Source organism: Bactrocera tryoni, chromosome 1, assembly GCF_016617805.1.
Source record: "Bactrocera tryoni isolate S06 chromosome 1, CSIRO_BtryS06_freeze2, whole genome shotgun sequence".
NCBI classification, from domain to species: domain Eukaryota; kingdom Metazoa; phylum Arthropoda; class Insecta; order Diptera; family Tephritidae; genus Bactrocera; species Bactrocera tryoni.
Genome location: NC_052499.1, coordinates 37,146,017 through 37,159,708, shown reverse-complemented (window position 1 = coordinate 37,159,708; position 13,692 = coordinate 37,146,017). Strand labels below are relative to the sequence as shown.

The window sequence follows — 13,692 nt, the reverse complement described above, 5'->3', positions numbered from 1 at the left end:
TTAAATTTATCATTAAAATTCAAATTCAGTTCCATAAAGGAGATTAAAAATAAGACGAGCAGAAAGTACATACAATATAACGAATCTCCTCTACGAAGGTGTTCAAGTGATTACCTTTACAGTTATTTTTTAAACAGAAGCTGAGTATGCAAACTTCGGTTTCACTCCAAGTTGGATACCTTCATTTGCAGTGTCCATCATTTATAAATCAATCGCAGCGTAAACTATTTGCCAAATTAACCCTCTTAAGCTGTCAAAATTGAACTAAATACTCAAAATATACATATTTACATACAAAAAGAGAAATTATGCGGCATACATAAATACCATACTTAGGTTGGCACACAAAAGACTCAAGACACAAGCGGGCGCGGAAGAGAGAAAGCAGAATTGACAAGCGATAGCACTCTAAAAATAACAAATATGTATATATGTACATATATCTATATATATGTATATATAGTGGGCAGTGAATGAATAAATGTGACAACACAAAAACAGCACGTGAATATGTAAGTCATATACGGCAGCAGTGTATTTAAGCAACGTAAAAAATTTAATGAAAATTTCGCCAATTTGCTGGTAATTATTGATGTTGCCAAGGGCAATAAGCACAAAGTGCATGAGTAGCAATGTAAGCAGCTTCAAATGATGATTAAAAAGCTAATTGATAAAAAGTTTAATGTTTTCGTTGTTGTTGTTGTCAATTGATTTATGACAAGAGCCAAATAATGCTCTGTTTCTTTATGATTTAAAGCCGTAACAAAGCCAACACACGGACAACTACTTCGGATAATTAGCTATATAAAATCACCTCTGATAGCTATTGACGTAGGCATAAGCGCTTATATCCACACCTTGCCAAAGTATAATAACCCAGCAGGGAAAATTTAAAACACAGAAATAAAGTTTTTTTGGTGAGTACCACTGAGTACGCGTTGCTGAGCAACTGTTTTGCTATTATGCGGGCGGAAATAATGTGTCGACGAAAGCTATCTCCAAAGAGGCACACCTCGTCGGACCGTCTAAGAAAAGAATTGGTTTGGAATTATTTTAGAGAAAACGTAAGATGATGAAGTGCTTTAAAATGTTTGAGGATAAATTTATACATAAATAATGAATATACACAATTTTTAACACAAATTTAAGTTTTAACGAGTTATTCAGAAATTCATTTGTATAAAATGAACCAAAAATGAACAGCTTGACACGACTCACGCGTAATCTGTCAAAACAGACTTTTGAAAAAAGTACGTCTACTTGGGCCAACCGTTATTTGTAATTGCTCAGTTATTTCTTGTTGGCAACATTTTCATTCATAAATTTTATGATTAAATATTTATTTTCCATTGGTTTGATATCTTCTTTGTTGACTGAGGATATAATACAAGGTGCATTCCGAAGTAAACAGGACTTAAAAAAAAAACCAGAACAAATGGTTTTTTCGACAAAATCAATTTATTTTATTCAAAATAGTCTCCTTCTGTTTTAATATAGCTTTTTGCACGGTCCAAAAGCATGTCAAACGAGTGTTTTAGCTCGTTGGCCAGTATACCGGTTAAGCCTTTTGAATGGCCTCGTCTGCATAACGCTGTCCATTCATGGGCAAATGCATTTTTCTGAAAAGGAAGAAGTCGCACGGTGCCATATCAGGCGAATACGGGGAGTGGTTAACGATTAAAATGTGGTTTTCGGTGAAATAATCGTCCTTCGAATGTTGGATTCTGAGCACTTTTTGATCGTCAGTCAATTTGTGCGGAACAAACCGCGCACACACCTTTCGTAAGCCCAAATGTTCATTTCAATTCAATTCCATTTCCATAAATTTCAATTATGATTTCGGCTGATTTTTGATGAATTCATACACAGTTTCGATGAAATTTCCGGTGATCACGGATTTTGATTAGCTCACATGTTGAAAGTCATTTATGTCGTCACGACCACTTTGAAAACGTTGAAACCACTCGTGCACTCTACTACGGGATAGGCAATCATCGCCACAAACTTTTTTCGTCAATTGAAACGTTTCGGTAAAAGTTTTACCAATTTTAAAACAAATTTAATATTGGCTCTTTGTTCGAAGCTCATTTTCGCACCGATAACACAAATATGCTTACGATTAAAACGCAATTACTTCACTTCCAATCTATGAAATGTCATAGAATTCTCACTGCGCAATCGATAAAGATAGCAGAACCAGTCGACATATAGAGGGCGCCATCAGGTGGCGCTAGATTCAAAAAGTCCTGTTTACTTTGGAAACCACCTTTTAACTGTGATCAAATTGAACGGTGAATTTTATTTATTTATTTATACTTCGCGTGTCTTTCGAATTGGTAATTTTTTTTTTCAGTAAGTTGGTAGTACTGTTAGTGACATCTATGCTAAATTTCACGTCAAAAAAAAATCATTAGTATTTGTGACTTGCGTCGTTTTGTGAGGTTTTAAAAGTGAGTTCTTCGATTTTTACTATGTCTGAATTTATTGAGCAAAGAAGTGCGATCTCTTACTGCGTTGGTTATTCCTGATCAATTCGCCACATTTTCAATTAATATCGTGCTGCAACCACCGCATTCGCCTGATTTACCTTCGTGTAACTTCTGGCTATTCAGCAAATTGACATGACCACTCCGAGGCCACCGTTTTGACTCCATTGAGGATACAAAAGCTGAATCGAAGAAGGCTCTGATGGCTATCACGACGGAAGATTTTTCCAAGTGCTATGACGACTGAAAAATTCGTTGGCATAAGTGTATTGCAGCGGGAGGGGATTACTTTGAAGGAGATGAAATTGATAGAATTCACCTTTCAATTTGATCACAGTATCATACATAGTGTTATTTCAAGAAGAAACAAACTCATATACTTTAATGTTATGGTGCAAAATTTAGTTTTATAATAAATACAGGGGTTTACCTTAACGAAATGCAACTACTGGCTGGGTAGTAAGATCTATGTAGTAAGTTAGTTTCAAGAATATCAATAAAGTGTACACATGTCAAAGTGTAGAAATTGATTGTTGAGGTGGCTGTATGGCATGTTGCGTCGTCTTGTTGGAATCAAAGGTCATCCAAATCTACATCCTACAATTCAGTCAAAAAAAAGTCATGAATCGGGACTCTATAGTGCTCCGCATTGAATAAAATATTTTGGCGTTTCATTTTTGAAGAATTACGAACAAATGATACCCTCTGCAAATATAGCTAACCAAAAGTCACTTTTTGAGGATGCAGCGGCGATTCAATAGTGGCTTGTGAATCATAACTCCAAAGGCGACAAAAGTGAGCTTAATCGCTGAACAAAAATTCCTTGTGAAAAGTGGGATCTGTGGACATTTCGTTTTAGGTCTACACCAGTATTTGATAATTTATAGCTTAAGATATATAAATACGTTTTTATGTCCCAAGATCCGAGAGATCGAGACCGAAGCAATCCTTTTAATTTGAAAAGCTTATAACACTATTTCCCTCACCGTTAACTTAAAGATACATTAAATATGTATTTGAAATATACTTATGTAAATTCGCCAAACGTGCATGTAGATATATTTTTAAAGCAACTGTTTATGTGTTATTTTATTGAGAAACCATACATAACGTCTCATAACCCCTTTGTTCGCATAACACTCGTCTATTTTTGGATAGGTTACATGTGCTCAACCATCTGCCAACACCGCTCTTTCCAGCACTTTAAATGCACACATGGTTCCATTCATCAACATCGCTGAACGCGCTGCAAATAATAAATGGGCAAGCAAGGTAACTGGTGCGGCCATTGGCCATTCATTCCACACTGCTGCCGCCTCTACCATAGAAAATGCACAGAAAAAAGCCGTGAAAATCCCAAAACAAAAACCAGAAAAGTGTCCAAAATACAACAAACTATCGCCACACACTCAGACTTAAAGTAATTACCATTATTCACTACTCTCCAAGTTTGCACATCATGTGTACTTTTGAAAATACAAAGAATACCCCAACGCACCGCGTTAACCAAGGTATTATACTTTCAACGTTTAAAGAGGTAAGATATTATATTTTGTTTGTTAGAAGGGCGCAAAGATGTCCATTCAATATATGTACCATATATGTGGTATAAAGTCAACTAGAAATTCGAAAATTTCTCCAATATGTGCAAAGGGGCTAAAGAAATTATTGATCCCATTCAACGCAGTTTTGACTTACTATTATACATTAGAAAATTATTATCTCTGAATTTCTATAACATATCTCACCGATTGCCCGATATTGTCGATAAAAAGTTCGCAATTGGAACTTTGATCCACATATTCGGAATCTGGAGACTTGAATAGTTTTGGTCCGATTTGGACAATTTGTGATACGGTGCCACACTTTAAGCACACTACTCTAGAAAAGTTTTACTCCGCTACATTCATTGGTCTTTGATTTGAATTTTAGAAAGTAAAGGAATAAGATGGAAATTAAAATTATACGGGAAGTACGTGTGGTTGTAGTCCGATTTCGTTTATTCGCACTGGAAAACAGGAATGTCAAGGTTACATTATATACCCAATTTGATCGATATCGATGGAGTAGGTTCGGAAATATAGCTTTTCACCGAAATATGGGCGTCCAATTTTGTCCAGGATTCCTATGAAATTCGTTTCATCATTCCTGGTGCAAAGAATAATGTCTCTGGCGTTTTTATTTATTGATTTATCGCACTATTAGTCACTTTTAACGAAACCGTTATATGGGATGTGGGCAGGGCTGTCATTCGATTTCATGGATTTTTATGATGTCGGTTGGAGTAATAAAGTGAGTTGTCGTGAGAGAACTTGAATATTTTATCTTAAGCAATTTAGGAGAAAGTACATTAAACTTCTTAGAGGGGCCACGCTCCTTTTTACTGTGATCTCCTGTGCCAAATTACAGTTTTATATTTCAATTAAGTGCTTAGTTGTGGTGTTTTATAGGCTTTCGATTTTTGGGCTTTTCTCGGGCGTGGCAATGGTTTGATTACGCACATCTGCGAACACGTGTATCAAGTTTCATTAAGCTATCTCAATTTTTACTCAAGTTACGTCTTGTACGGACGGACGGAGAGACATATGTACGAACAGTCACCTGGATTTCAACTCATCTCATCGTTCTGATCTTTTTTATACTATATACATACATATAACCCTATGTCTAACTCGATTATTTTTTGGTGATACAAACAAAGGTTAGGTGAACAAAACTGTTATACTCTAATTCAACATGTTGAAAGAGTATAAAAAAGAATTAGAACTGGAAACTTAGTACCGACTTTGACGGTGGCGGAAATAACAATGAAACTGGAAATGTTATAACTATAACTGCGCCGAACCGCTAAAGCTAAGCGCCAATCATATTGTAGACGCTCTTAGCAGGTGTCTGAAGTTAGCACATTTATGTGACGAACACGTTTGACTTTTGTTGTCACTAACTTCTTAGATGCTGCCGCTGAGTCAGTGGTACAATTTACGAGTGCAAACAGAAGAGAAAATGTACTTTAAGTATATGCAAACAAACACATTCACACAATGTGCACATATGTTGGTACTTAAATATGCGCTAGTCTGTGTAACTACATGTAAGCCAAAGCATAATTGTTCATTTCGTAATTGTGTAATCTTTGAGAAAGTTCAGATGCGCTTGCCAAGAAATCGAAAGTGAAAATTTTGCTCAACTGATCAAAGAATAAATATGAGTAATAAGAGTATGAAGAGATAAACAAAAATTTATTGTATTGAAAGTGTAGAGGATTTCGAAAATTTCGTTTTACTTCTTCTTTTTCTTTATTGGCGTAGACACCAATTGGATATTCCAAGCGAAGCCAGGTCCTTCTCCACCTGGCCCTTCCAACGGGGTGGAGGTATTCCTCTTCCTCTGCTTACCCCGGCGGGTACTGCGTCGAATACTTTCAGAGCTGGAATGTTTTCGTCCATTCGGACAACATGATCTAACCAGCGTAGCCGCTGTCTTAATTCGCTGAACAGTCAATGTCGTCGTATATCTCATATAGCTCATCGTTCCATCGAATGCGATATTCGCCGTGGCCAACGAGCAAAGGACCATAAATCTTTCGCAGAAGCATTCCCTCGAAAACTCGCAACAACGACTCATCAGTTGTTGTCATCGTCCAAGCGTCTACACCATATATGTAGCAGGACGGGAATAATGAGTGACTTATAGAGTTTGGTCTTTGTTTGTCGAGAGGGGACTTTACTTCTTAATTGCCTACTCAGTCCGAAGTAGCATCTGTTGGCAGGAGTTTGGATTTCCAGGCTGACATTGTTGGTGGTGTTTACACTGGTTCCAAGATAGACGAAATTATCTACAACTTTAAAGTTATGACTGTCAACAGTGACGTGAGAGCCAAGTCGTGAGTGCGACGACTGTTTGTTTGATGACAGGAGATATTTCGTTTTGCCCTCGTTCACTGCTAGACCCATTTGTTTTGCTTTCTTGTCCAGTCTGGAGAAAGCAGAACTAACAGCGCGGGTGTAGAGGCCGATGATATCCATATCATTGGCATCCGCCAGCAGCTGTACACTCTTGTAAAAGATTGTACCTGTTCGATTAAGTTCTGCAGCTCGAATTATTTTCTCCAGCAGCAGGTTGAAGAAGTCGCACGATAGAGAGTCGCGGCATAAAGGCAGCTCCTTTTCGTGCTATTGAAAGCAGCTTTGAAAGCGACGAAGAGGTGGTGTGTGTCGATTCCCCTTTCACGGGTCTTTTCCAAAATTTGGCGCATGATGAATATATGGTCGGCTGTTGATTTGACAGGTCTAAAGCCACACTGATAAGGTCCAATCAGTTTGTTGACGGTGGGCTTTAATCTTTCACACAATACGCTCGATAGAACCTTATACGCGATGTTGAGGAGGATTATCCCACGCTAGTTGGCGCAGATTGTGGGGTCTCCGTTTCTGTGGATTGGTCAAAGCACACTTAAGTTCTAATCGTTGGACATGCTTTCATCCGACCATATCTAATAAAGAAGCTGATGCATGCTCCTTATCAGTTCTTCGTCACCGTGTTTGAATAGCTCGGCCGGCAATTCATTGGCCCCCGCTACTTTATTGTTCGTCAGACGGGTAATTGCTATTCGAACTTCTTCATGGTCGGGCAATGGAACGTCTGCTCCATCGTCATCGATTGGGGAATCTGGTTCGCCTTCTCCTGGCGTTGTACTTTCACTGCCATTCAGCAGGCTGGAGAAGTGTTCCCTCCATAATTTTAGTATGCTCTGGGCATTGGTCACTACATCACCTTTGGGGGTTCTACAAGAGTATGATCCGGTCTTGAAACCTTCTGTTAACAGCCGCATTTTTTTGTAGAATTTTCGAGCAATTACCCCTGTCGGCCAGCTTATCAAGCCCTTCATACGCACGCATTTCGGCCTCTCTCTTTTTCTGTCTGCAAATGCGTCTCGCTTCCCGTTGTGCCAGCTATTCTTTGCATTTTCCGTAAACCAATGGTTTTGGTTGCAGGTGTACGTAAGGAACTTGAAATGCCGTCTCACAGTTCCCTTATACCGAGTTGTTGACAAATGCTCTCAGAGAGCAGGAGTGCAAGCCGAGTAGAATATTTGCGAATCTTGGCTGCAACAAGATAGTGGTCCGAGTCGATGTTAGGACCTCGGAGCGTACGCACGTCTAGAACACTGGAGCCTGTCTTCCGTCTAGCACAACATGATCGATCTGGTTGGTGGTATTTCGATTCGGAGCCAGCCAGGTACCTTGATGAATTTTTCTATGCTGGAATGTAGTACTATAGATAACCATGCTTCAGGCCCCGGCGAAGTCGATCAGCCTCAACCCATTTGGGGATGTTTCCTCGTGGAGGCAGAATTTACCGACTTTGGCGCCAAAGATACCTTCCTTGCCCACCCTGGCGTTAAAGTCGTCAAGCACGATTTTGACATCGTGACGGGGGCAGTTCTCATAAGTGCGCTATAACCGTTCATAGAAGGCATCTTTGGTCACATCTTCCTTCTCTTCCGTCGGGGCGTGGGCTCAACCAAAACTAAAAGAGATAAGTAGATAAAGAGTTATTTATATTTAAATGATCAAGATGACGTGATGATTTGAAATCCCTAACTGTTTGTCCAGTCATTCATCTGTCCGTGGCAGCTGTAACTTGAGTAAAACTCAAATATCTTGATGAAACGCCGTACATATGTTCTTTGGCACCATAAAAAGTTCTGTATTGGAGATGAGCGTATTCGGCCCACTGTTACGCTGTAACCGTATGAAGGGCAATAACTAAGTGTGAAATGAAGATGCAAAACATTTGCTTTTTTTCAAAATATCCTATTGCCCTTAAGTCCTTTCGACAATTCTTACGAAATAGGATAATAACTCACTCTCGATAAAATGGTTTTGCTGCAAAATACTAAATAGCGGTCAATGTGTGAGAACTATATGTCAAAACGGAGTTGATTAGGTCATTACTTTACTAAACTCTCTATACTCTCGCGGTTTCGTTCGAATAGTTTTGGTGAATGAAACGCGTTCGAGTCGAGCAACGTCCGTATTGTGCGATGAGACATGGGTTTATGAGTTTGACATGCAAACAAGTGAACAGTCATCGGAATGGAGGAAAAAAAACCAAAGCCATTGTATGACCGAATTTAAAGATAACAAGTAAAAAAGGGTTAAGTTCGGGTGCAACCGAACATTTTATACTCTTGCAACTTGCAGGAATCAAAGGAAGGAAAATACCTTAAGATGTAAAACGTCAACATAAGGATCGAAATCACAGCAATTTTATATATATATATACTATATATAACTCATACATACCACATAGACATAGCATTGTCGGAGACGTATTATCTCTGAATTTCAATTATATATCTCAGACATTGATCAATATCAAAGTCAACTATAGGTACCTGCGTCTAAATATTCGGTACCCAGGGGCGTGAACAGTTTTTGTTGGATTTGAACAATTTTTGGTCAAAGTTTAATCCCGTTATATTAAATACTTCTTGATTGGTATACTGGAAACTGAACGAATCAAGTGGAATTTAAAATTGTGCTATATTGGAAGTAGGCGTCGCTATTATCTTTCGCTCATTTTCACAACGTGACATACGAATATGAAAAAAATACTACGTACCAAATTTTGTCGAAATCGGTCAGTCGGGTCCCGAGATATGGGATTTCACCAAAAAGTGGGGTGTTTTTTGTACTAAGGAACCAGTGTTACAGCTTGCATGGACGGATGGACGGACAGACAGACAGTCAACAGGATTTAAACTTTTCTCCGCAAACCCCTATCCTCTAACCCTATATTTATCTCGATTAGTTTTAGGTGATACGTACAACCGTTAGGTGAAAAAGAACTATAATACTCTGTAACAACTGGTTTTAAGAGTATAAAAACGCAATGAATACCATCTATCAACACCTAAATTCACCAAATTAACATGAATAGAATTAGTTTAGAGTTTGGTCTAAATCAGTTAGCTCTAATGTATTTCGGGTTGATGGTTCCCTCATATAGTGTAGTATTATATATATATAATAGACTAATTTGATGTAACTCATTCGATTCCGTCGAAATTTAAACTTTGGATCCTTTGTGATCAAACCCCTTATCCCTAATGTAATCAATCCTCTCATATATTTACATATTTCACTCCTCTTGGGGACGAAAGTGTGATATTATTAAAATAACAAATGTAGATTGGGTATTAATATTACTTGTTTTTAATAAGAAGCTTGTCAAATACAAATCGTTTAAGTCCAAACTGAAATCGATTATGATATAATAAATAAAATCCACAAATTGACAGCAATGCTTCATTGAAAAATTGAGCAATAAATTGCCGAGTTGACTGAAAGCTCAGATCTGTCATTTGTTGAAATGCTCAATTTCTCTTATTTCACTTTGCAAATGTTGCAAACGCACCGAAAAATCAAATGTGTGATTAATCAATTTGCTTGTGAATCTAGGTCACACTTCAACATTAAAATGGGTGGTTCCGCAGAAATAACAACAAAAAAAAATTATGTAAAATCAGTTGAGAAATTTCACACCCAACGCAATATAGTATTTACCAAGTTATGGATACACCATTAACAATAGAGCTTATCTCCAAATGAGTCGTAATAGCAACGACACACAACAAACAACAACACACAAACGAATATGCGAAATTTGCTTAGGCCTCGTCGAAAGTCGTGTGCTCTTTCCTTATGCATTACAGACGCTCGATATACATAAGTATGTACAACAAAAACTGAGGAAGTTTTCAGAAACTGAGCGGAGAGGAAGCTGCGCCGCGCAAACCGCAGTTGACTGTACAGGTGACAGATGCTGCACCCTGTGCGGCCGCAACCGACGTCGCCAAGGCGGCTTGTTGAGGGCGTAAAAGCGAAATTTATACGTCTTTTGCGTTAATGCCAATTGGCGCGCAAGCATACCTGCACAGACTTACTTGGATACACATATATTATGTGCTGCATACGCGGCGCATGCGCGTTGTCTTTTTCGACAATTATTTGCTATTGAAGTGACCAACATTTAACTTAAGTTTTTACTTTTTATGTGAAACGTGTGATGGCGTCAACCAAAGAAACAGGGAAAACAAGTAGCATTGACTGCCATCATAATTGCCTCAAAATGTTGCTGCTTAACTCGAACGCCGCTGACAGCAACCGCTTTATGACAACTGCGGCTGCGCTCCATTGCGTCTTTTTGCTTTTATGGGCCATTTTTTCAATGTTTCGCTTTTCTCGTTGTTTTCGGCCTTTTCTCCGTTATAGACGCGTACATGAAGTTTTAATGTCCCTACAGTTTATTTATTTTTCGCGTTATTTTCAGCTTTTTTTTGTCTGGTTTGTGTTGTGTTTTCGCGCCACTTTATGAGCGTGCGTGCGCGTGTTCAACATTTTTCGGCGTTACTGTGTTCGCGGCATCGCGCGTCTTGGCCGCTTCATTCACTACATTTTTCTTGCGCGTTGCTACACGGTTGCTGCTCAGCTGCTGCTGCAGCGACTGCTGCTGGTTTTATTTAATTTTTCGGCAAAAATGTTTTGTAATTGCTTTTTCGGCATTGCAGTGCCGCAGAGCTGTAGCGTTGAAAGCGACAGCGGCAAACTCACAATTTCCGTAATTTTTTGGGAACCAGTATAAAAGGGTGTCTTTCTGGAGACAAGCACATCAAACTCATCTTAACGCTCTCGAGCATTGCACGTACGCGCAACCGCAACGAATTATTCAACTAAAATTGACGCGTTAACGAATTCGAAACGTTCTCTTCGGTGTGTTATCTAAATAAAAAATTTTCGTGAAAATGAAAGTGTTCGCCATCTTAGCCACCACTTCCTTGCTCTTCGTGAACTGCGCTTGGGCCGCGCCAAGTGTACAAGATAATCGTGTCGAAGGTGAAAATGGCGGCTCATTGGCGCTTGCCGCCCGCTACCTTGGCAGTTGCTTCGAAGCTGAGGATATGACCACTTGTTTTGCCGTCAAGGGTATTACGGCATTGAACCGCGCGGCTAGGAGCAATAACATCGAACTCGTCAATGGCATTTCGTTCAAAAGGTGTGTGTGATTGTGTGTAACTTAAAAAAGAAGCTTGGAATCATTGTAATACCCAACTTAAAGTCATGCAAAGAAATACAAATGTTATGTATTTGTACATTCCAATTACGCAAGTTAAAAGACAGTCCATTAAATGTGATTACATAACCTCGAAAGGATGTGCTAACAATTGAGTGAAAATTTAAATTTGAACAAACCAACTGCAAATTAGTGCGCATTCTCAAAGTTTAAAATTAAAACAAAAAAGATAAGAAAAAATGCTGAACGAACTGATAGAATATGCTCTACTTTTACTTCACTGATGTAATCCAGACGTAATGCCGACTTGGCTACCATGATATAATCTCAGTTTAGTGGCAAAGCTCAATTGATGCTTATCTTATCATAAAAGTTCATAAAGTCCTGAAGCAAAGCTTCATATCGAGGGCAAAGCATGTGAAAAATTTTACTTTCGAGACAGTAAGGGAGAGTTTGCAATATGATTACTTGAAAAAATAGAGCCTAAGGCTTAAAATAATCTTGGTTTGAACTCGTTTCTTTGAAGAAAGATCAAACGCTGCTTTCTATATCGACGTCTCGGTATTAATGATGCTTAAGCTTACTGAAAATAACAATACAGTTATCCAATCGATTTCACTGGAGGCTATCTATATCTTCCTATTAAAGAGATAAAATTTCTCTTATTTAGTAAATTGGATACCTTTGGAGATTAGCAATCATACTAAGCAGCGATTCACCTCAATACGGCACCAATATCACATTTTCACAATTTTTTTCATTCGCTGTTTAAAAATTGTTTCTTAGATTCTCCTTTTTTCGCATTGACTTTAAATTAGACTTCAATATTTTATATTTTTGCAGAGATTCCACTTCTACCGTGGCACGCAGCAGTAAAGCTTTGAGCGAAAATGAAATATATGCGCAATTACCGGAAAATGCTGAAGAACGCAGCGGACGCTTAGTCGACATTGCTATGCAGAACGCTGCTGATTTCTTGGGCTCCCACAGTTTGGAAGTGAAAATTCCCGCTGAAGCTACTCAAGATATGGCACGCGCACTCGATGAAGGTAAACCTCAAAACCCTTACATCTACGAATGAGTTCATTCGTCTAATATTACTTTGTCCTTTACTTTTTACTTTTTTTGAAACAATATTTGTCAACCCCTTTTTAGGCCGTGGTAAATTGAAGAAGATGTTGGGTCCGATTGCTATCGCTGTTGGTGCCAAACTCTTTGCTGTCATACCCATTGTGCTCGGAGCTTTGGCTCTGCTTACCACCAAAGCTGTGATTGTTGCCAAAATCGCTTTGTTGTTGGCTCTGATTGTCAGTGGCTCACGCTTCTTCGGTGGTCTGGGCAATAAGTTCGGTGGTGCTCTTGGTAGTGGCTACAATGCGGCTGGTTGGTCAGGTGGCAACTCTGCTGGTTGGTCTTCGGGCGCTGCGTCATCTTATCCATATGCCCGCAGCTTGGATGCCCAACAATTGGCTTACAGTGAACAAGCGCCCGCAATCAACGACGAAGAAGCTGAAGAGCTACAGCTCTAAATGTTGAGGTCAACAGGTGTTCACCATCACAGTGGAAATGCCAAAAATGTGCCTTCATTAAAGTTTACATTATGCTAATTGTTTCAATGTATACTTGGTAGTTCGTAGTAATTTATTAAAAAAGAAAATTTGTATTTAAATACCTTACTTAAACGACTTGAAAACTGTTTGCTAATGAGTACAAGTAAGAAAAACCCGAATAGAAAAACGAAATTCGAAAGGATACGAAACTCAATTCATCGCTTATGAATAAGTATTCTTCTAATAACTAAACTATATGTATTAATATTTGTTAGTATTCAGTTGTTCAAAATGTACAAAGATTAGCGAATAAAGTTTGAACTTATAACTTAAGAATTTAGAGATGGTTTTATTCTAACCCCAATTACCCAATGCCTAGGTATATATTAGGCCTATGCTCCCATGAACTTAAAACGAACTTAAATTAAAGCTGAGAGTTAACTTGTGTCTAAATGAAACAAAAACTGAGTAATTTAGTCTTTGCTAAGTTGTCAGGTTGAAATACTTAGTTTATGAAAAATGTATGATAGAGTAAGAGCAATTCTAGAGGGTGATTGTTTAGACATGTAGTTTTCAAA

The 13,692-nt window shown here is 38.5% G+C and overlaps 1 protein-coding gene across 1 annotated transcript; it reads left to right on the top strand.

Moving 5' to 3' along the window:
- Positions 1 to 11,295: 11,295 nt before the first annotated feature.
- Positions 11,296 to 13,093, top strand: LOC120768151. The gene is made up of 3 exons (XM_040095105.1): positions 11,296 to 11,546; positions 12,408 to 12,613; positions 12,720 to 13,093. Exons 1-3 carry the CDS (start codon positions 11,296 to 11,298, stop codon positions 13,091 to 13,093), a joined length of 831 nt encoding a protein of 276 aa, XP_039951039.1.
- The last annotated feature ends 599 nt before the right edge of the window (positions 13,094 to 13,692 follow it).